We start from the raw sequence: 20,119 nt of genomic DNA on the forward strand, positions 1-20,119 counted from the left end.
TAATTCGCCAGGGCTACACTGACGCTTTAAATCTTTATAGTGTTATATAAGAAGTTATCTGCGTTGCAGTGACAGACGATAGATGTTACATAACTACAATTCATCTTTAGCAGTGAGGTTTTTAATCTGAATGTAATCCATTCGGGAAACCTATCAAACATAAAGTTATCGTGTACTATGGAATTTTCGAGAACACACTACACAACGCTAAAAAAAGGATAGTAATAATGCGAAATTAATCATAGCTAACTGTTCACTTTCAATATGTTGTTTTGATTTGTACATTTAGAAACGCGTAGTTTATTTTTTTCATTTTCCTGCGGTGAAGTAGTAAAAGTGAATAAATAACTATCTTAAATTAGTAAAACATCTTGGTTCGTAAAAACGACGAATGAAACGGCAACAAAATACTGAAAGCTTTTCCCGGGGTGCGTTAAAGCATCACTAGTTCTTAACAGATTTATGATTATACATTAATCGTGACTAACTGTTGACTGGGACTACGAGCGTTGGGTTTGTACATTTAGATACGCCTAGTTTCTTTTCGTGAAGCGATGCAAAGAGGATTATTATCTTGACTGAGTCAAACATCTTTGGTTGTGAAAGTAACGTATGACGTATACAGGAAGTAGCGGTCACAACGTCAGAATCCAAACGATCCCCGGGGCGTCGGTAGGGTTGTCAAACTTCTTCTCGCCAAAATTGCAATTTTAATTCAGCATAATTTAAATTCGAAGGGCACTTAAACGTGATTTAGTGATATTGGACGACTTGACATGTGAATCAAGTACCGCCTTTGTGTGAAACTAGCCAACACTGAAGACGAAATAGTGGGGTCAAATGCTAGTTTTTAGCCTCAGCCACTTTGTCCACTGTTTACATAGAAGCGACAATATTGAAACTACTGTATCAATGTTCTGATACTTTTTTCTTGGTTGTTTTTTGTTTTTGTTTTTACTACGAGAGGTCAGTGTGTTGTCTGAGGTCCTGTGCAACCTTAGTGATGGCGTGGCATTAAGGCTTAGCGGCAGTCGTGTCTGCATTTCCCCGAGAAGCCGCGTCAAGCGAGTGGTTGAGCCTCAGCTCACCATGGAAGACGAAGCGTTTGAGCAGATAGTGAGTGTGTTCAACTGGCTGGTGTCGTGGGCGGCGGCCGGGGCCATGATGTTCGGCGGGGTGATTCCCTACATCCCCCAGTACCGAGACATCCGGCGCACGCAGAACGCCGAAGGCTTCTCCGCCTACGTGTGCTTGGTCCTGCTGGTGGCCAACATCCTGCGAATCCTCTTCAGGTACAAGGCTAATGCTAACAGCACATCACCAAACTCCAGTGCAAAAAACATCAGATTCAAGCATTTCATCAGATTCAAGACAAAACAACGACAACAAAACAGATTTAAGGATCTAACACATACTGTGTAAACCCTAATACACCATAACAATTGTGACTAATGCACTAATGCTGGTTGCACCACATCACCAAACTACAATGAATAAAAGAACTAATTTAACTCTGTAATGCTTAGCAACCATAATACGGTACACACAAAAATCCTAATGAGGCTAAGTGATAGAGAAAAAGGATGGATGAATATATCCTGTAAATTCTCAAATAAAAGACTAATGCTTGTCCACCACGACACAAAACCCCATTGAGAAAACAGACGATTTACGTTTGCAATGCATATCAACCATAATAAACACTATAATGGAGTTGACAATTGACCAGATGTGATATTGACTCCTTTTCAGGTTTCACAAAATCATCTTTACACCTTCTTTAAGATGGTATCTGAATGAAGCAGCTACCCGCACTTCAACATAGTCCCCTGTGGCACAAGATGGTATCTGTTATCCTCTGCTTCATGTGTTACACGCCATTTGTGTTTCTCCCCTGTTTCTCCAATCAGATAATTACCAAACTACATTGAAAAAAATAGCTGATTTATGGTTGTAATCCATATCAACTGTAAACTCACTCTATAATGGATTAGTAATGGACTTGGCTATTACCAAATGGGTTATTGACCCCTCTTTGGCTTTAAATAAATAATCTTCAGACCTTCTTGATGGGATCTGGTATGCCTTGCTACACGTTAAAGGCCGTTTGTGAAATATTCCTGTTTCTCCCGTCAGATTCGGCCGCTACTTTGAGACGCTGTTGCTGTGGCAGAGCATCATCATGATTGCCACCATGCTGGCCATGCTCAACCTGTGCACCAACGTCCGTGTGAGCGCTGAACTCAGCACCAAAAGGCGCGCCTTCCTAGGTCAGAAACTCCTCATATATTACAAGGTTGCAGGTTTGTTATTACAACTGTGTGGCAGACCAGACCAAATGCCATCTCGGGACATATATTGCTCCAAGGACTGTAGATTCCACACACCTGCTGTAGTCTGTGTGGGAGTCATTGACATGCCTAAAACACAATGTATGTCTCTCCATTAAGCAGTAGTAGTCATGCAAAAATGTGCTTAGAGCTAAACCACTGTATTATTTGCTTTGGAGGTTCTGTTTACACAAGTGGTTTAGTAATCGGGGGTTAAATGCATCATGTGAGTGAAGTCACATGGTGTGTGTGTTTGTGTTGGTGTGTCGTCTCCTGACATAAATCCTGCTTCAGGATTTGATGCACTCAAGATAAAATAGAAGAACTACAGTATACTAATAAACAAAATGGAAGCTTAGCTATATAAAAATCACAAAATAAGTATTAAACTCATCGTCTGACAAATACTACATGGCAATTAATAATGGATATTTCTTCTATAAAGATAAGGAGAATGAGTTAGTGAGGATTTTTTTTAATATCCTTTTCAATATCTAAAATTGTGTTTATTTTTTTTATCAAATCCATATATTATTTTACATTCACAAATGTATTGGCAGGCCTGCACAGGAAGAGAATACACTTTGCAATTCCCCCCTTATTTCTTTTGGTGGGGGGGGGGGGGGCTATCCTCTGTTATTTGCTGCATTTGTTTTTTTGTTTTTTGCTCAGACTAAAGCCATGTCTAAAAACATTCCTTTGACGCCATATTTTGTCATCTTGGGCAGTGCCAAGGGACTATTTTGAAGTGCGGGTAGCTGCTTCATTTAGTCAGGCAGGCCATAGCCTTGTGTTAAAAACAAGTAGTCCTTTGATGCCATCTCGTGGCTCCTAGAGGCATTTATAAACCTTTTTTGGGGGCTAGGCATCACTTCGGGCTGGAAATAATGAATCAAAAAATTGAATCATCTGATGAGGAAAAATAGGTTGATGCAAAATCTGTCTCAAAGCTTCACATCAATCAATTCTCTGCAGCCCTCGAATCAATGGTCCCTGTAGTGTTAGAACACTGTAATGGAGTCGGTCGGTCCTCTCCTTTTTTTCTCTATAGCAGCAAGTTCTTCCTCGCCACTCTCTAGCCCAACCCCCAAATGAATAACTTGGTCAGTATTTTTGTCCATATAGTGTTTCTATCTGTTAAATTGGACACTTCATCCAAACCAAGCTCTTCTTCTTCTTCTTCCTCTACTTTTCCTCACGTGTGCGTTTATTTTCCGTCTGTAGCCTCGGACATTAAGGACGAGGAGTTCCGAATCCCTAAGAGGCTTTTTCTGGGTATGTACTCCGCTTACGCCATCCGATCATCAGCTCATCTGGCCCGCCTTTCCCACGCTTTGCCATCAGCCCCAGCCGACACTAACTGATGACTAACAGCCACTGACGGCATCCTGCTCACTCACACGTCCTGGGCAGCAGTCACTTCCTTTCATGGCACGCTGCATGCTACCTCGCACATGCCTGTCCCTTAATTCATGCTTTATATTTTCATTGGTTTGAATGATTTTTAATGGCTGGCATGGACTCTGTGGCCTTCAGCGTGGTGCATGTTTATATCTAATCTGTTATTCTTCAGTCCTCAAGTTTATCTTTATGTGTAGGATCGAATGCAACATAAAAAGTACCAATATTACAAGAAGAAAAAAAACGTCAAAATTCCCACAAACAAAAAGCAAACTGTCTGATGTCAGCAGCCTTTGTCTCATAATGTTAGAATTTTATTCTCGTAAAATTACAACTGCATTTGTTTTAGGGGGAAATATTTACTTTATTCTCTAAAATGTACAACTTCATTCTCATGTAATTACTTTGTTCTCATGACCTTATGGGCTTGCTTCCCCTTTTTTCCTTCTCATAAGTATGACTTTATTCTTCTTTCATTAACTTGTCCTTGAAAAATCAATATTCTAATTTTAATTCCAGGTTCTTTTTTTTAACATTGACTATTTTCTTTACTGTATTTTTTTTTGTGTGTGTGAAATTTTCTTTCAGGACACTTAACCTTTACTTGGTCATATTTTGATGTAATTCTCATAATTATATATATATATATTTTTTTTTTTCCTTGTACACTTTTTAAAAAAATATTTGAAGTATAGTTGAATCAGAGGTTTAATTGCTTCCTCCCCCCTTCTGTTACGGTAGAATGTTCAATTTGATGTCATCAGATTGCAAGAGGAACCTTATATTTCGGCCTGTGAGATGTTTCCTGTAATAAATGGCTTCATGTCAGGGCAGACTGAGCTGCAGTGTTCTGTATGGCCACGAGATGGCAGTCAGAGACAATTGATCATTCGTTGGTTCTCCTAAAACCTTTTGGCCTCATCCATATTTGTTACATAACATTTGAAAATAATTATTGGTTCTGTTGCTGAATGAAAAGATTCATTTTTCACACCCCCAGTGTGCTGGCAATGCCAATGCAGCCCTATGGGGGGCACATGCCAGTGCAAACTGTAGGCCGGATAAATGCAGAGGGTTGCGTCAGGAAGGGCATCCGGCTTAGAACTTTGCCAAACAAATATGAGCCTTCATCCAACGAATTCCATACCGGATCGGTGTGGCCCGGGTTAAAAACGTCCACCACCGGCGCCGTCAACCTGCAGGGCGCCGGTGGAAATTCAGCTACTGTGGGTCGAAGTCGAAGAAGAAGAAGAGGTGGAAAGCGGGTTCCTCGGCAGAAAGAGAAGAGGAAAGCACAGAGCATAGAACTGAATGTGGGGACTTTGAATGTTGGGACTATGACAGGAAAATCTCGGGAGTTGGTTGACATGATGATGAGGAGAAAGGTTGATATATTGTGTGTCCAGGAGACCAGGTGGAAAGACAGTAAGGCTAAAAGTTTAGGGGCAGGGTTTAAATAATTTTACCATGGTGTAGATGGGAAAAGAAATGGAGTCAGGGTTATTTTAAAAGAAGAGTTGGCTAAGAATGTCTTGGAGGTGAAAAGAGTATCAGATCGAGTGATGAGGCTGAAACTTGAAATTGAGGGTCTTATGTATAATGTGATTAGTGGCTATGCCCCGCAGGTAGGATGTGACCTAGAGGTCAAAGAGAAATTCTGGAAGGAGCTGGATGAAGTAGTTCTGAGCATCCCAGACAGAGAGAGAGTTGTGATTGGTGGAAATTCTAATGGACATGTTGGTGACAGAATATATGTGCATGAATGAGAGGGGTGGTGGGGGAAAAGTGACTAACTCGCAGAATTCTGTGGAAAACTAAGCTTATGTGAGAAGTTCAAGCGATGAATAGTGTCGATGTAATTTTCCCAAGTCAGCGGGACGCGTTCTCCGCCCGTGTCGTTGGCCTGATTGCACCCTTTTTCCGTCGTGTAAGCCCTAATCACAGTGCGCGTTATACATAATTGTTCTCACCGCAGCACCAGCAGCACATTGCCATTATAACACCAGGCCCTTCTATCCAAACAGCTTGACATTTGCAAGCAAACAGTGAGCCAGACTTTTAATCATGTTATTTTCTTGAAAATCCAAATAAGGATGTGCAGTATTATATTACGATGGCTGGCAGTTCAAACAGATTATTTGTCCATAATTAACTGTAGACAAGGGTTGGGGCGATTATGTATGATAGCGGAGTGATTGAGCACATCTGCTTCACATTTCTGAGGTTGGGGGTTCAAATCCACTCCCTGGCCTTCCTGTGTGCAGTTTGCATGTTCTTCCCTTGGGTGCATTTTGTGTGTGTGTGTGTATGTGGATACTTCTGCTTCCTCCGACATTCCCAAAATTGTTGTGAATGCTTGTTTGTCCAAACGTGCCCTGCGATTGGCTGGCGACCCAAAATCAGCACAGGCTCCGCCTCCAGTTCGCCAACGAATGAGGACAAGTGTTATAGAAAATGAATAAATGGATGGCTCGACTCTCTTTTGTTCATACTGCCCTGCACTGTTGACTGTCATTTTCATGTCAGTTTTATGGAGGGCAGGCTGCTGCCGTTCATCTTGGAGATTAAAAGGAGAGTCCTGAAAGCGTTTTGAAGATTGATTTAGTCAGTTGTTAACCAACGCAAACACTGAAAAGGCTTGTACCAATGATGCAATCACATCAAAAGATTTCAATTTCTTTAGTAAATGCTCATTCTATGATGTGGTTGCAGTTGCCATCAGGGGCAGATGGAGGCCAAAGTAATTAATATATATTTTTGTTTGACTTTTGGTTACTGACTGCGTAGATTCGAACACAATCCATTCCGTGATTCTGCTTGGATATTTGTTTTGCATAGGAAAAGAGTGAAGTGAATTAATTTGTTCCTGAGTCAGCCCGTTGCTATCATAAAGCCTATTAACTCTACATGTTCTCACACTAACATTCATAATTCATGGTAACATGATAACTTAAGTCTCATAATATTTTGGCTAAATTATTATGTAGTTAAAACTGTATTTTTATTTTAAAAAAAAGAAATAAAATACTTCTAACGTTACAACTATTTACCTCACGCTTTGGCCATTACCATCATTGTTACCCTTCTGTGCTGGCAACAAATAAAAATTTAAAAAACAAAACATAATAGATAAGTCTCGTCACAGTGCAGTAATGGTGCCATGCTTTTTTTATTGTTGTTGTTGTTTTTTGTTTTGTTTGTTTGTTGTTGTTGTTTTTGGTGCTGAAAGCCTTTTAATCACTGTCGATAGGGGGAGGGGGCTTTCTTGGGGGAAAAAAATCAGTAAACAGTTTTAGTATGGTTATAAATGTGACAATATTGTCCCTGCTTCTCTCATAGGGGCAAGCCATTACTTAAACTACAAGTGGAATGTCCCGCTCTGACCCCTTTCTTTTTAATATGTAATCCAGCTCGACAAGATGACAAAGCTGAAATGTTTTTGGCCACCGCAGGAAGTCTTTTCTGGCAACTGTAATTTTAATATGATGCCCCAGCTCTGAGGAAGAGGAGGGGAATGTTTGTGTACTGTTGTTCTGCGCAACTCTCCATGCACAACACTTTTTTTGTTTTGTGCTGCTGTTGCTAAAGTTTTGAAGGCAGATTTGAATACATTTGCCTCCTCGCAGTTGATATTCCCCATATTTTGGCACCCTTCCCACACATTTCCTCAAATGGTGGCTCTCTAATGAACGTGTGCATCGTTTAGTTTAGATAATTTACTGCTGAATTTAATTGCTAACCAAAACAGCAGCACTGAAGCATTCAAACCAAAGCTGATGTAAACAGTTTCTCGGATGAATGAAAGTGTGGAGTTTTACAGCATGTTGTAAATCCATGCACAGGATTAAAAATTATCTTATCTACAGGTATGTTCACTAAAAAACGCTTGTAGTCAGGCCAAAGCAATAACAATATTGCTGTGGTGAATTGAGGCGCTTCTATTAGACACAAGTTGTCCTTTGGCTCCATCTTGCGGCATCTATAGGCAATTATAGTACATTATACGTAAACTCAACCAGTTCAGGGTGTACCCCGCCTCCTGCCCGATGACAGCTGGGATAGGCTCCGGCACGCCCGCGACCCTCGTGAGGGGAAGCGGCTCAGAAAATGGATGGATGGATGGATATATGTAAACTTTTTTTATTCCAAAAAGGCCTTCCCCCATCTATGGTTGACTAAATAAACGCCCCCTGCCACTATTTGTGGTACTATATAATGGAAGTCGGTTATGTTTGTTCTGGGGTCAGTTTAGCTGCTTTCTACGTCACGTATCACATTAGGCTCACTGTAGCGTCAAGTGGTGCAAACCGAAATCGCCTGCTTGGTGCCGGAACGTCGCCCCACCGTCCGTAAGCCACCCTCTCGTTCGGGTTTTTATCTGCACTGCGCGGCTGGTGCCGCTTGGCCCGCGCTCGCACTCTCCTCTGATGCCAGCTGAGCTGCACAGCTAAACAAACACCAGCAGCGCATGAAGGATGGGCCGTTCCAAACAGACATGGACACCAGTTTACACCTTTTGTTTGGTTCTCCCAGTGAATTTAGCACAGGATACATTTTTGGACCTTTGCGTTTGTTGCTCTTTCCCGTCTGATTCAAGTCACATTTATAAAATACCTTGGACTTTTTTCATCTGGGATGAAATATTGTATTTTCCTGAAGCAGGGAGGCTCCGGCGCTTACGCCGAGCGTATTCATTTAGAAATGTCATGTAAATGTCACATGCGCTCTGCATTAATCCTCTAATGAAAGCATTTTTCATTAAATAATAAGCTCAAAATGTCAGAAAGGTTGGTGTCTTCCCACTTGTGATTTTGGCTGATTAAGAAGTTAAGACAAGACAAGAAGAACCCTCCATCCATCCATCCATTTTCAACACCGCTTATCCTGGTTAGGGTCACAGGGCGCTGGAGCATATCCCAGCTGACATCGGGCGAAAGGCGGACTACACTCTGAACTGGTCGCCTGTCAGTCGCAGGGCACATATAAACGCAGACAACCATCCGCACTCACATTCACACCGTCACTGAGTGGGAACTGAACCCACGCTGCCCACACCAAAGTCAGGCGAGTGTACCACTACACCATCAGTGACTACAAGAAGAACCTTGGTGTCTATATGTGCTCTATATATCTTTGTCTGCAGGTCTGCAGTGCATTGGCCTAATGAGAGATTTTTATTACCCCCACAAAGGTTATGTTTATGGCTATTTGTTTCTTGCTGGGAAAACTGTTTACAGTAACTGTCCTCCACAAAACTTTGTGGACGGTTGAGCAAATTAAGAGCCCGCACTATCACTTTTTTGTGTGTTCTGATATGTAAAAGTTTGCCACCAAGATTTTTGTTCTTGCTATCAAGGAGGTTGTTGATTTCTATAAAACATTGGTCTGGACTAAAATTTCAGTGTGGATTCGAGTAAAGGTGTGCATCTAGAAATGGTTTCCTTTTGTTTTTGCTTTTTTTGTGTGTTTGTTTTCTTTATTTGCTTGTTTTTTCTAGCGGGATTATGCAAAAACTACACAATTAGGTGCAGCATGGACCAAAAAGTTTGGTCTGTTTGGATCTAGATTTTTAATTTTTTATTTTTGGGGGGTTTGTTCATTTGTTGGTTAGGAGGATTGTAATTAAAAAAAAAAATGTAATTAAAAAAAAAAAAAAAAAACTTCGATATTGGTTGGTGAGATTAATGTTTAAAGTGTCGATGTAGGAATATTTACATTTTTCATGTTTTTTTCATATTCTATTAATTTTTTGTTAGTTACTTATTCAGCAGGTTTACACAAAAACTAGACAATGGAAACCCTAAGATTTTGGTGAAACCAGGATAGATTTTTTTCCCCCCATTACAGTTTTTCTTGTTAGTTAGCAAGATAACACAATCACAACTGATTCTGCATTTTTCGAGACACAAGCCGTTGCTGAGCTGTTTTTTAAAAAAAAAAAATTCTGAAGATGAATGAATGAATTTTATTTTATTTTTTTTGGTTATAAGCGCTCAATGGTGGCCTTGTGAGGACAAGCGGAGTAGAAAGTGGATGTATGGATGTCGTTACATGCATTTGAGGTGGTGCAGTGACCAATCAGATCCAGCAGATGAAGCTGGAAATGTTTAGGCTTGTTCTGCTGTGGAGTGTCACTAAAATCTGATTCAACTTGCTACATTTTTATATATTTTTTTAAATAACTTTCTTGTATTGGAGCTCATTAACATGTGTACCTAATGAATTCTCCAGTGAGTTTATGTGTCTGAAGAGAGCCTCACTTCTGTGATTAGAGGAATCCACTTTATTGCTTTAGATGCTTGTACTAAAGGAAAAAAATATCCCACGGCAGATATGAATTTTGTGATTGCTCTGTCCAATCTCCGCTGCTCCAAACAAATAGACGTGGCTGAGCATCATTGAAACAGTAAAGATGGCGTGCTTGTGGAACGTTTCCAATCATCATCATCATCATCAGCTTAATTGTTAATAGAAGCCGGTTGTGCTTGGAATCTCCATTCCGTCGTTTGTTCTGAGCAGGAACGCTCTCCAGTGACACGAGGGCACAAGACAGGCGCCTTTAAATCATTCATTAGTGTCCACGTTCTCACCCCAGCTAATACGACCCGTGCAGACCACCTCCATCATTATCACCATCCTCTCGGGGTGCTCATCATCGACTTCGTTCCTCCTCACACAGTAACAAAGAAGCACAGTGGGAGCTGCCTTTGTGTGGCAGCCTCATATACTGTAGTTCTCTTTATTTATTTATATATTTTTAAATACATTGTGTGAAGATTCACAGCTCAAGTGCGATGCCTTTTTTGTCTGTGTTAATTTATTTGACTAAAAAAAGAAGCTTATTTTCTCACTATTACGCACTTGTAAAGGCTTGGGAAAGAATCACCTTGAATTTAATTAACCTTGAATTGTCCAGATACTTTATTTGTTAGATGAGTTAATAATGAGCTAATAATACATACTTTTACTTTAACCCTTTGAGGGAAATTATATACAGTATTTTTAATGCATTTGATTTATATAGTCTCTGTTCTTTTAGGTACACTTGCACAATCCAAAAAGACCAATACCCAAAAAAAAATGCCCTTAAAAACTGAATAATGATCCAGTTTTTATTTTTTTAAATCGATGTTTAATATTGTGTTTGCAGTGGTGTACAACCAGACTGCATCATCCTTTATCTCTCACTTGGCTTAACAGGACAACCAAAATATATGAAACACCGATGTGTGAGGTAGTTCTACCACAATAATAAAAACATTGTTAAATGAATACCTCTATGACGGTGTCAATCAAAAGTGAGCATTATTATCAGAAGTTTCAATCATTTGTTCTTATATTGTATCTCATTCGATTGTGCAGGTGTAACCAACGTTGTGGCAGCTCTGTAATGTGTTAGTCTATTCACTGTCTTACTTTTAGACTTCGACTGGAGCTACTTCTGGTCGTGGAGCCGCTTTCTGGACTATGTGCAGTGTGTGGCGGCGTTCACGCTGACGGCGGCCTACGTCACTTACGTGCTGCTGGACTCGGCCGTGTTCGTGGAGACGCTGGGCTTCCTGGCCGTCTTCAGCGAGGCCATGCTGGGAACGCCGCAGCTCTACTGCAACTACCAGAACAAGTCCACGGAAGGCATGAGGTGAGGGCCCCGAAAATGGATTAAGAACTTTTAGCTTTTATTATGTTGACCTACAACATGTTGAATTAGTTTAGCATGTTTCATAAACACAAGGTGAATTGGTCCCCCCTTTCTGTCCATTTTTCTGTATGTGGCCCTCAGTAGAAAAGGTTAGGACATCCCTACTTTATAGCTACTACGGGAAATTAAGAACTCCCCACATAAAATGTTTGTTTATTTTTCACAGCCTCGGGGTAACTGAACAGATGACAAGTTATTTCATCATAGTTTCTGTTTGAACTGTTAATCGAGGCAATATTCTCCAGATTGATAAAGACGCTGATTAGTTTAGCTTTTATTGTTCTTCTAAACTGAAAATTTCAACTTTTCTGAGCCACAAACCCGTCGCCAACTAAAACGCCACATACTTTATTGTCGTGATGAATGGATATTGGAGTGGGAAAGCAATATGATAGAGAGCGGCATTTAAGGTGGAGAGGAATGTAATAGAAGATAAGTCATTGTGGGACGTCTAGAAGGCTGATAAAAAGCTTTCTCACAGGTTGTGTGTGTGTGTCCCTCAGCTGCTGCTGCTGAGGGACACACACACACCCTGCAGCAGTCAGATAAGTGCGCTCCAGCAGGGCTGCCTGGCCACCTAACCCGCCATGACGGCTCCCACGCTGGGCTGCTCCGCTCTTATTTTATTTTGTATTACACAAACTTCCTCCCCACTCAACACTGTCCTCAGTCCTCACTGTCAGCCAAGCGAAAAATGAACCACTCGGGTCTTAAATTGTACCTCAGAAATCATGTATAATAATATATATAGTGTAGTTTTTTGATGTGATGAGGGAAGACTTGCAGATAGCTGGAGTTGGAGTACATGATTCAGAGCACCCAGTATGATGGAAGAGGATGATTCGAATCCGGTTAAGCCGAAAGGGAAAAAAAAGTCAGTGTAGTTTTGTATTCTTCAAGCCTATGTCATACAAGTGTAAATTCACCACTTTAATCACTGTATAATGAAACTATCCATCCATTTCCTACAGCGCTGGTTATCATTAGGGGCACGGGTGAGCTGGAGCCACTCCCAGCTGACTTTGAGTGAGACTCAGCTGTAGGGTACACCCTGGACTGGTCACCAGTCAATCGCAGGGCACATTTAGAGTAACAACCAGTCTCACTCACATTCACACCTATGGACAATTTAGGTCTTCAATAACTCTAACATAGATGTTATTGGTATGTGAGAGGAACCCGGAGAGCCTGGAGAAAACATGCGGGGAACATGCAAACTCAGGAAGGATTGGAGCCCAATTGGAACCCAGAAATGTGAGGCAGACATGCTAGCTAATAGACCAAATTAAATGAAATGAAACTAAATGAGGTAAAAGTACTCACATTTTGAAGATGCCAAACAAAGGAGGAACAGAGGGAACGTGGTGTTTGCAGTGCAATGCTGTCACCTCGTGATGTTTTGTAAGAGAAGTAACATTGTATATTTAAAGTCCAAAATGCTCAACCAAACTATACAATTTTCTAATGAAAATCTGCTAGCTAAATGCTAACATATAATATGAAATGCTATAGACTGGCTAAAGGAAATGAGCAAAGATGTTGCTGTAATAAAAAAAAAAACTTTAAAAAACTGCTACTTCAACAGCAGCACATACAAACCGAGCAAACAACAAAACTCATCATCATACCTTCTTTCTACTCTCTGACAACAGCGACTTTTAGAGCAGCTTAGTAGGAGCCCTTGTCTGCCTCGTCTCATTATGCTTCAACTACATCCAGTAGACCTCAGTGCTGCCCGGCATGTTGCGACACAACATGGTACGACACTGAAGGTCAAAATTCAGACTTTTCCTGTCTACATACTAAAAACCCATGAAAATGATCACTGAAAGATGGGTGCGAAAGGTGAACCGTGAAGCGTTCATTGTATATGTAATTGTAATTCCGCAGCCTGCAGAAAAATGTCATTTCTTCTCCCCTGCGTGTATTGTAAACATCAGCCATTGTGTTGTTGTTTCCCTTTGTCCTGTGGGCACAACCTGTTGAGAGTTGACAGCTGTTGCTAGGCTACTCTACCTCGGCTTTTTCAAGGTCCGTGTGGTGCTCATCTGTACCGATTCAGAGTGCTATTTTAGCTGCGGAACATATGTTTAGACACGCAGAAGTTTCAACAGTGAATGCACGTGTGTATATGCGAATGAGTAAGCAGACAGACAGTGAGATGTAAACCATTGTCCCTTTCTCATAACAGCCTGCTCTATGCAGGAAAGCATCTCGTGTTTTCTTGCTAATTAATTGGACTTTGTGCTGCGAGCTTGCTAATTGGTTGGACGTGTCAGACTACTTTGAGTGGAAGTTTGAATTAATTATCATCACTTATCTCTCAATAAACACATATTCTCTGAACTGTTGGACACACGAGAGAAAGCTCTTGTTTTTTTTTTATAATGAAACATTTTGGAGCGCACTGTTGAGGCATTGTGTCCTGTGAGGACATCCTTGTATTTGTCTGAAGCTAAATAGGTTTCCTTGACTAGACATGCATGTGTGGAGGATGTTACCTTCCATAATGGAGCTCACGTTTGTTTTACTGCTCCCTTGTCTGTTGTACTAGAGCGGCTCCAACTACCGGAGACAAATTCCTTGTGTGTTTTGGACATACTTGGCAAATAAAGATGATTCTGATTCTGATTCTCTCTTGTAGTTTAAATTGCTCCACCTGTCAGCTTGTATAATTACGCTGTGCTCATGTGGGCAGCTTTCAGTATATTTAACTTTATTCAATAACTGTATGCAGTGAGCAGGCTTAAGCTTCTTTTTCACAGAGATCCGGAAGCATTTCAGTGTCAGAGCCAAAACGGAAGATACAGCATTTATCTGCCTTGCGTATTACACAGAACCAAGCAAAAACAGCCAAACCAGTCAAAGATATGGGAACACTTTGTTTTGATAGCATCAAAGCTGAGCCAGTGCTAGCTGGCGCTTTGTTTTAAAAAACAACATACGTCATTTCTTGTGGGGGGGGGGGGGGGGGGGGGGGTTGTCAGTGCGGGCAAAGTAAGACGACTTTGACCTTGTCGTAAAAAAGTCGGCTCTTTTGAGAATTTTACTGGTACTGCAGCTTGGGAGAGGAAGGACATGCAAAACGTGCTTACAAGTGGCTGCTATTGGAGGCATAACTTGCAATACGATGTCACATTTACGAGAGACCCACCCATCACTCTTCAACAAAGTCAAGGTAACGTTAATATTATAAATCGAAAGGAACGTTTGTAACCAGCGCAGAGAGTTAGCATGTCTTCAATTGGCGAAATAAATCTATAGACTCACTACAAAGGCAGATAAATCGCTAACTAGCATGGCGAACATAATTTTGTTTCCATCCTGAAGTTTCTTATTTACTACTTAAAGAGCAGGCAAGTAACTCCTCATTTTCTCAGAAGCAAATGCTTTTACTGCATTTTGGTTTTAGGAAAAAAAAAAAAATTCTCTGTGTACATTTAATAATGTACCTTCGGAGCACATTCAATGGAAAAAAGTTCTTTACCCACACATTTCAAAATATGAAATTTTATAGCTGTAATTTCAATAACGAGAAACTGTGATATTTTTGCATCACGGTCATCATACAGTCTGAATCAGATACCAGCCGATGCCTAGTTGCGGGTTTTGTATATAATTGACAGGAAAATTCATTTTCATTTATTTCATTTCAATTCATTCTTTTAACATGTACATTTCAGATTTTGTACTTTTTACTTTTAGTTACATACATGGAGTATTTCTACTATTACCAGTCATTTTTTGCACTTTTTTTTCTTCTCCTTACTTTGCCTAATTAGAGAGTGTGAGTACTTTTGCCACCTCTGCTGTCAACACAACATGGCGGGAGAAGTATGAAACTTCACACCCCACATTGTTGGGTCGTTTATGCAGAACATCGACATGGCAAAAAGGGGAAAAAATGCAATCCTTTACAGACAGTCTGAAAGGGGCTGCAGCTTTGGTCCCAACTTTGTTACAGCAATGGTACTATCTCCAATGGCGGAACTTTACTGAGTCAACTTCATATCCCCATTCTGCGTTGGTACTGTCTATGCAGACCAGCGTCACAGAATAATGCCAGCTTTTACCAGCAGTCTGAAAGTGGCTACACACTAGGCTGTCCTGCCTTTGTTACGGCACTGGTAGTTCCTGTGAAGACGTTCTTGCCTGGTCAACTTTGTCCTCCTATTCCGTGTCGGTGTCACTCATACACACGTACGTATACGTTTCTATGCGAGGCAGCAAAAAGGTAGTGTAAACAGCGCTTTACAGTCACATAAAATACGTGATGTAAAAGGTGCGTTAATAGTTTTCAGCCTGCTATTTTTACACGGCTTGCAAAAGGCAGAGCTGCACACTTATGCCAAGTGTCCTGCCATAAAACAACTACAAGACAAGCACTAAACAAGGAGACGGGACATCCAGACATCCAAGTTGCAGCCTTATAAGGCTCGTTCGTGTCTTTGAGCCGCGTGTTACTATGCCGGATAACAATCATCGGAGCTTCATTTAGCACATACCCAATGCGGGGGGGGGGGGGGGGGGGGGGGGGGGACAGCTTTACTTACTGACTCTGCCGGGTCGTCACCTCATTGCCAGTGTGCACGACAGTGTAGAATATGGCAGCTTCTGGATCAGCTGCGGCTGTACCCTTGCATGTATATATTTCGTTTATTTGTACTGTACATCTTTATAAAATATCTAGAAAATTTATGATTCAGAAAACACTTAAATTATATAAAATAAAACATGCAATATTTTATATATACATTTAAAATGTAATATTCATATACTTTGGGTCACTGTTTGTGTTCACTTTTTGTTTTTAGCTCCCACTTTACTCGAACATTATCCACGCCTTGCTGCCAGTTGAGTTCCCAATTGTTATAATAATTTCATCAGAATTTTAACCTCTCTCTGTCTCTCTCTCTCTCTCTCTCTCTCTCTCTCTCTCTATATATATATATATATATATATATATATATATATATATATATACATACATATATATATATATATATATATATATATATATATATATATATACATATATATATATATACATATATATATATATATATACATATATATATATATACATATATATATATATATATATATATATATATACATATATATATATATATATATATATATATATATACATATATATATATATATATATATATATATATATATATATACATATATATATATATATATATATATATATATATATACACACACACACACACACACACACACACACACACACACACACACACACACACAGAGGCACGGTGGCCGACTGTTTAGAGCGTCAGCCTCACAGTTCTGAGGACCCGGGTTCAATCCCCGGCCCCGCCTGTGTGGAATTTGCATGTTCCCCCCGTGCCTGCATTGGTTTTCTCCGGGCGCTCCGGTTTCCTCCCACATCCCAAAAACATGCATAAATTGGAGAATCTAAATTGCCCGTAGGTGTGAATGGTTGTTTGTTTGTATGTGCCCTGCGATTGGCTGGCAACCAGTTCAGGGTGTACCCCGCCTCCTGCCCGATGAGAGCTGGGATAGGCTCCAGCACGCCCGCGACCCGAGTGAGGAGAAGCGGCTCAGAAAATGGATGGATGGATAGATTGACCCCGTGGATGCAAATGGAAAGTGTCATTTGTGATTCGGCTATACGTCCTGTGAGTTATTGAAATTGCGAGGTGTGGGGGTGAATGAGTTATGGAAAATGTCAGAGGAGGTCAGTCAAGCTCGTCATTAGCATGATAAGTCTGATTGATTTTGAATTAACGATGGCAGCAGCCGCGATCTGGCGTTAGCTGGTTGTCGCTGAGATGCGAGAGCATGCGATTGGTTCGGGCCGTTTCTCATATCGTTTTTAAAACGTATTACTCACGACATCCCCTCTCGACTTCTCCCTCGCAGCATCAAGATGGTGCTGATGTGGACGAGCGGCGACACCTTCAAAACGGGCTACTTCCTGCTCACCCAAGCGCCCGTGCAGTTCTGGACTTGCGGCATGTTGCAGGTCCTGGTGGACTTTGCCATCCTGTTCCAGGTTTACTACTATAGCCTCTACCCACAAAAGCCGGTGTCGCACAACGCCTCCCACACCAGCAGTGCTAAAGCCCTCTGAGCTCTGGGTATCTTCACTCAGGGAAAGAGGAAGAACTTTCATAAGAGCTGTAGACTAATGAAAATGGTGTTGGTGTCTTCACCAATGCCTCGAGAGGTTGTTACAAGCAAACCCAAAGTGGTTTGGAATATTTATGATCTTGCATAAATTCTGATACTACCCCAGAAGGCGGCTGATTCCTGGATCGATACAAAGCAGCAACATGAAAAAAACGGCAGAACAATGACAGCTTTTCGAGGCTGTGTAAAAGGGGCCATTTACTCCAGGAAGGCCCTCATGGACCTAGAAAAGGGTCTTTTCCCAGCTGTTCCCATAAGGCGTTGGAAGCATCGAATTATCCAAAATGTCTGATGATGGAATGGTAAGATGGAAAATGTAAATTGAGAGGAACCCTAACCCCCAACCAATTACCTTACACCCCAAACCTAACCCACCCTTACACAAACCTTTACCCCCTAACCCCAATTTGGGACTAATCCGTTTACCTGTAGTATATATGTGTGAAAGCAGCGCATGTGGAGAATCTTTGCACACTGTTTACTGAACGCTGTGGACCAGCTTCTAAGGTCCAGACATGTAGATTGGCTGTTGCATGCCCCCACTACCTACTGCCTTAAAACACACCCTCAGACATGGCTCGCTGCTTACTCAATTCAATTAGTATGCATTACTGAATGTATTAAATGTCATTTACTGTCCCCCCCCCCCCCCCCCCCCCCCCCCCGCTGTTTTTGTTTTTCAACACGGTGGAGAAAAGTTGGTCAGTTTTACGACTTGTTGGCCTCATAGTCCCCTTGTGCCCTCTAGGAGCACTTAAAGGATCTGAGTGTATTAAACTAGAGTCAGTCAATTCGAATTCCAATGGCAATTCCACGGGTGACAAGTTATCCTCAGTTCAACCCGCTCTGGACTTTTGCCCAAAAGGACCACTTGATGAAGTATTTCCACCAAGCGCAATGGCCAAAGGTTTGAAAGAAGAGCCAAGAATTAGTGAACTGGACTGACTGGTGAATTATACTCACTGCAGGTGTCGAAGACATACAAGACATATCAGTATATCTTCTCAGCCATCGTGCTACCAGACCATTTGATTTCTCTTTTTTTCCCCCAGTTGAATAACTCCCCTGTCCACATCATTTCATCTGGGCTATGTTTCATTTCCTTACATGAAAATTCATTTCCTGTGCTACGGAGGTGAGTGTGAACCGGCCACGTAAATATTCCCCTCTTTTTTATTATTATTATTATTATTTCCCAGTCAGCCAGACAGGGCATGGCAGTGCTCTTATCCTGCCCGCCCCTCAACCCCCAACTGCTGTTAACTATTAATCAGGTTGGCTCCTCGGCTGAGGTGTATTGTTTCTGCGCTCACATCCTCAGCAGCCATATATTTCTTTAGAGAAATGTTAGTGTAGGATTTTGTGTTATTCAGACAGCAGACAAGTGTGAATACCTGACAGGTTCTCATTGTCCACCACAGAGTCAAAATCAGTTCTGAATCTGTTTGTTTTCCTCCCTTTTGGAACTATTATTATTACTTTCCTTAGCCATATGTTATCCTATAGAGATAGCCAAGTTCTACATCGTCACATTGTGAAAATCACCTTGTTAAACTCAATACCAAAAGTATACTTTTTTAAAAATATAATTTTCTTTTTATGTTACATGTATTTTCACGATCATGTTTTTTATTAAAGGGTCTTTTGTTTACCTCTGGAACATTTACCAACATTGGAGTCAAATAAAGAAGACATGGAGAGGCTCACCCAGTATATTTTGTGTAATTGTTTGCATAGCGGCCACAAAATTAGGCTTACCAACAATTGTATATTGAATTTTATTGTATTATGCAGGTGTACTTTGTCTCCACTTTCCAGCCACTATTATTTAAAATAGTGATGTCAATTATGACGTTCCACCGGTACAGATATTACTTCGCCGCAACTTGGGATATAAACGTGGTTCAATTTACACATTTTATGATATATTGAAATAGCATTTAATATCCTGGCAATTTGGTTTCATCATGTTTTTTTATATATATAAAGTCTACACACCCCTGTTAAAATGCCAGGTTTTTGTGATATGAGATCAAGACAAATCATTTCCTAACTTTTTAATGTGGCCTATACCTATAAAACTCAATTAAAAAATATATTTTCGAGAGGGAAGGTAAAAACAAATGACTGAAATATGGTTGCACAACTGTGCACACCCTCTTATAAAGGTATAAAGGCGTATTATTTCACCTCAAATAGTTAAATGAGTGGTGCAACATAATAGAAACAACTGGAAATTGGGATGGAAGCTGTTACATAAGTGAATTGTGCTTGAACTGTCAAATTTAAACTGGATCAGGCGTTCTAAAGACAAAGTCAGTCGCTCGGTTGAGAGCAGCAGTCGATGTCCGCCCCGAAAGTTTTCCCAGCAGCTCTTTTAAAACCATGCAGCGCTGCTTCAAACGTGCTTTCGACTGAGATCACTTTTAACTGCAGGAACTTCACAAAAGACTCAGTGGAAGGGGGGGGGGAAGCTTTACAACTCTGAAAGTAAAAAATGCAG

The 20,119-nt window shown here is 40.8% G+C and overlaps 1 protein-coding gene across 2 annotated transcripts; it reads left to right on the plus strand.

Moving 5' to 3' along the window:
* The first annotated feature begins 612 nt into the window (after nt 1–612).
* LOC133471042 (solute carrier family 66 member 2) lies at nt 613–19,322 on the plus strand. Of its 2 annotated transcripts, XM_061760170.1 has the most exons (5): nt 613–1,292; nt 2,137–2,270; nt 3,555–3,605; nt 11,154–11,370; nt 17,347–19,322. In XM_061760170.1, the coding sequence occupies exons 1-5, from the start codon at nt 1,090–1,092 to the stop codon at nt 17,555–17,557; spliced, it is 816 nt and encodes a 271-aa protein (XP_061616154.1). In that variant the 5' UTR covers nt 613–1,089; the 3' UTR covers nt 17,558–19,322. The 2 variants fall into 2 exon arrangements, with proteins under 2 accessions (XP_061616154.1, XP_061616155.1); XM_061760171.1 differs by lacking the exon at nt 3,555–3,605 and having other exon boundaries at nt 620–1,292.
* Nucleotides 19,323–20,119: the final 797 nt, after the last annotated feature.

This window comes from Phyllopteryx taeniolatus, chromosome 21 (assembly GCF_024500385.1).
Source record: "Phyllopteryx taeniolatus isolate TA_2022b chromosome 21, UOR_Ptae_1.2, whole genome shotgun sequence".
Classification (NCBI taxonomy): domain Eukaryota; kingdom Metazoa; phylum Chordata; class Actinopteri; order Syngnathiformes; family Syngnathidae; genus Phyllopteryx; species Phyllopteryx taeniolatus.

Bases quoted from the DNA above. Each gene is read 5' to 3' on its own strand.
- LOC133471042 (XM_061760170.1), top strand. From the start codon at position 1,090: ATGGAAGACGAAGCGTTTGAGCAGATAGTGAGTGTGTTCAACTGGCTG. The intron at 1,293-2,136 runs GTACAAGGCTAA...TTCTCCCGTCAG, and splicing joins ATCCTGCGAATCCTCTTCAG to ATTCGGCCGCTACTTTGAGA. The intron at 3,606-11,153 runs GTATGTACTCCG...TCTTACTTTTAG, and splicing joins CCCTAAGAGGCTTTTTCTGG to ACTTCGACTGGAGCTACTTC.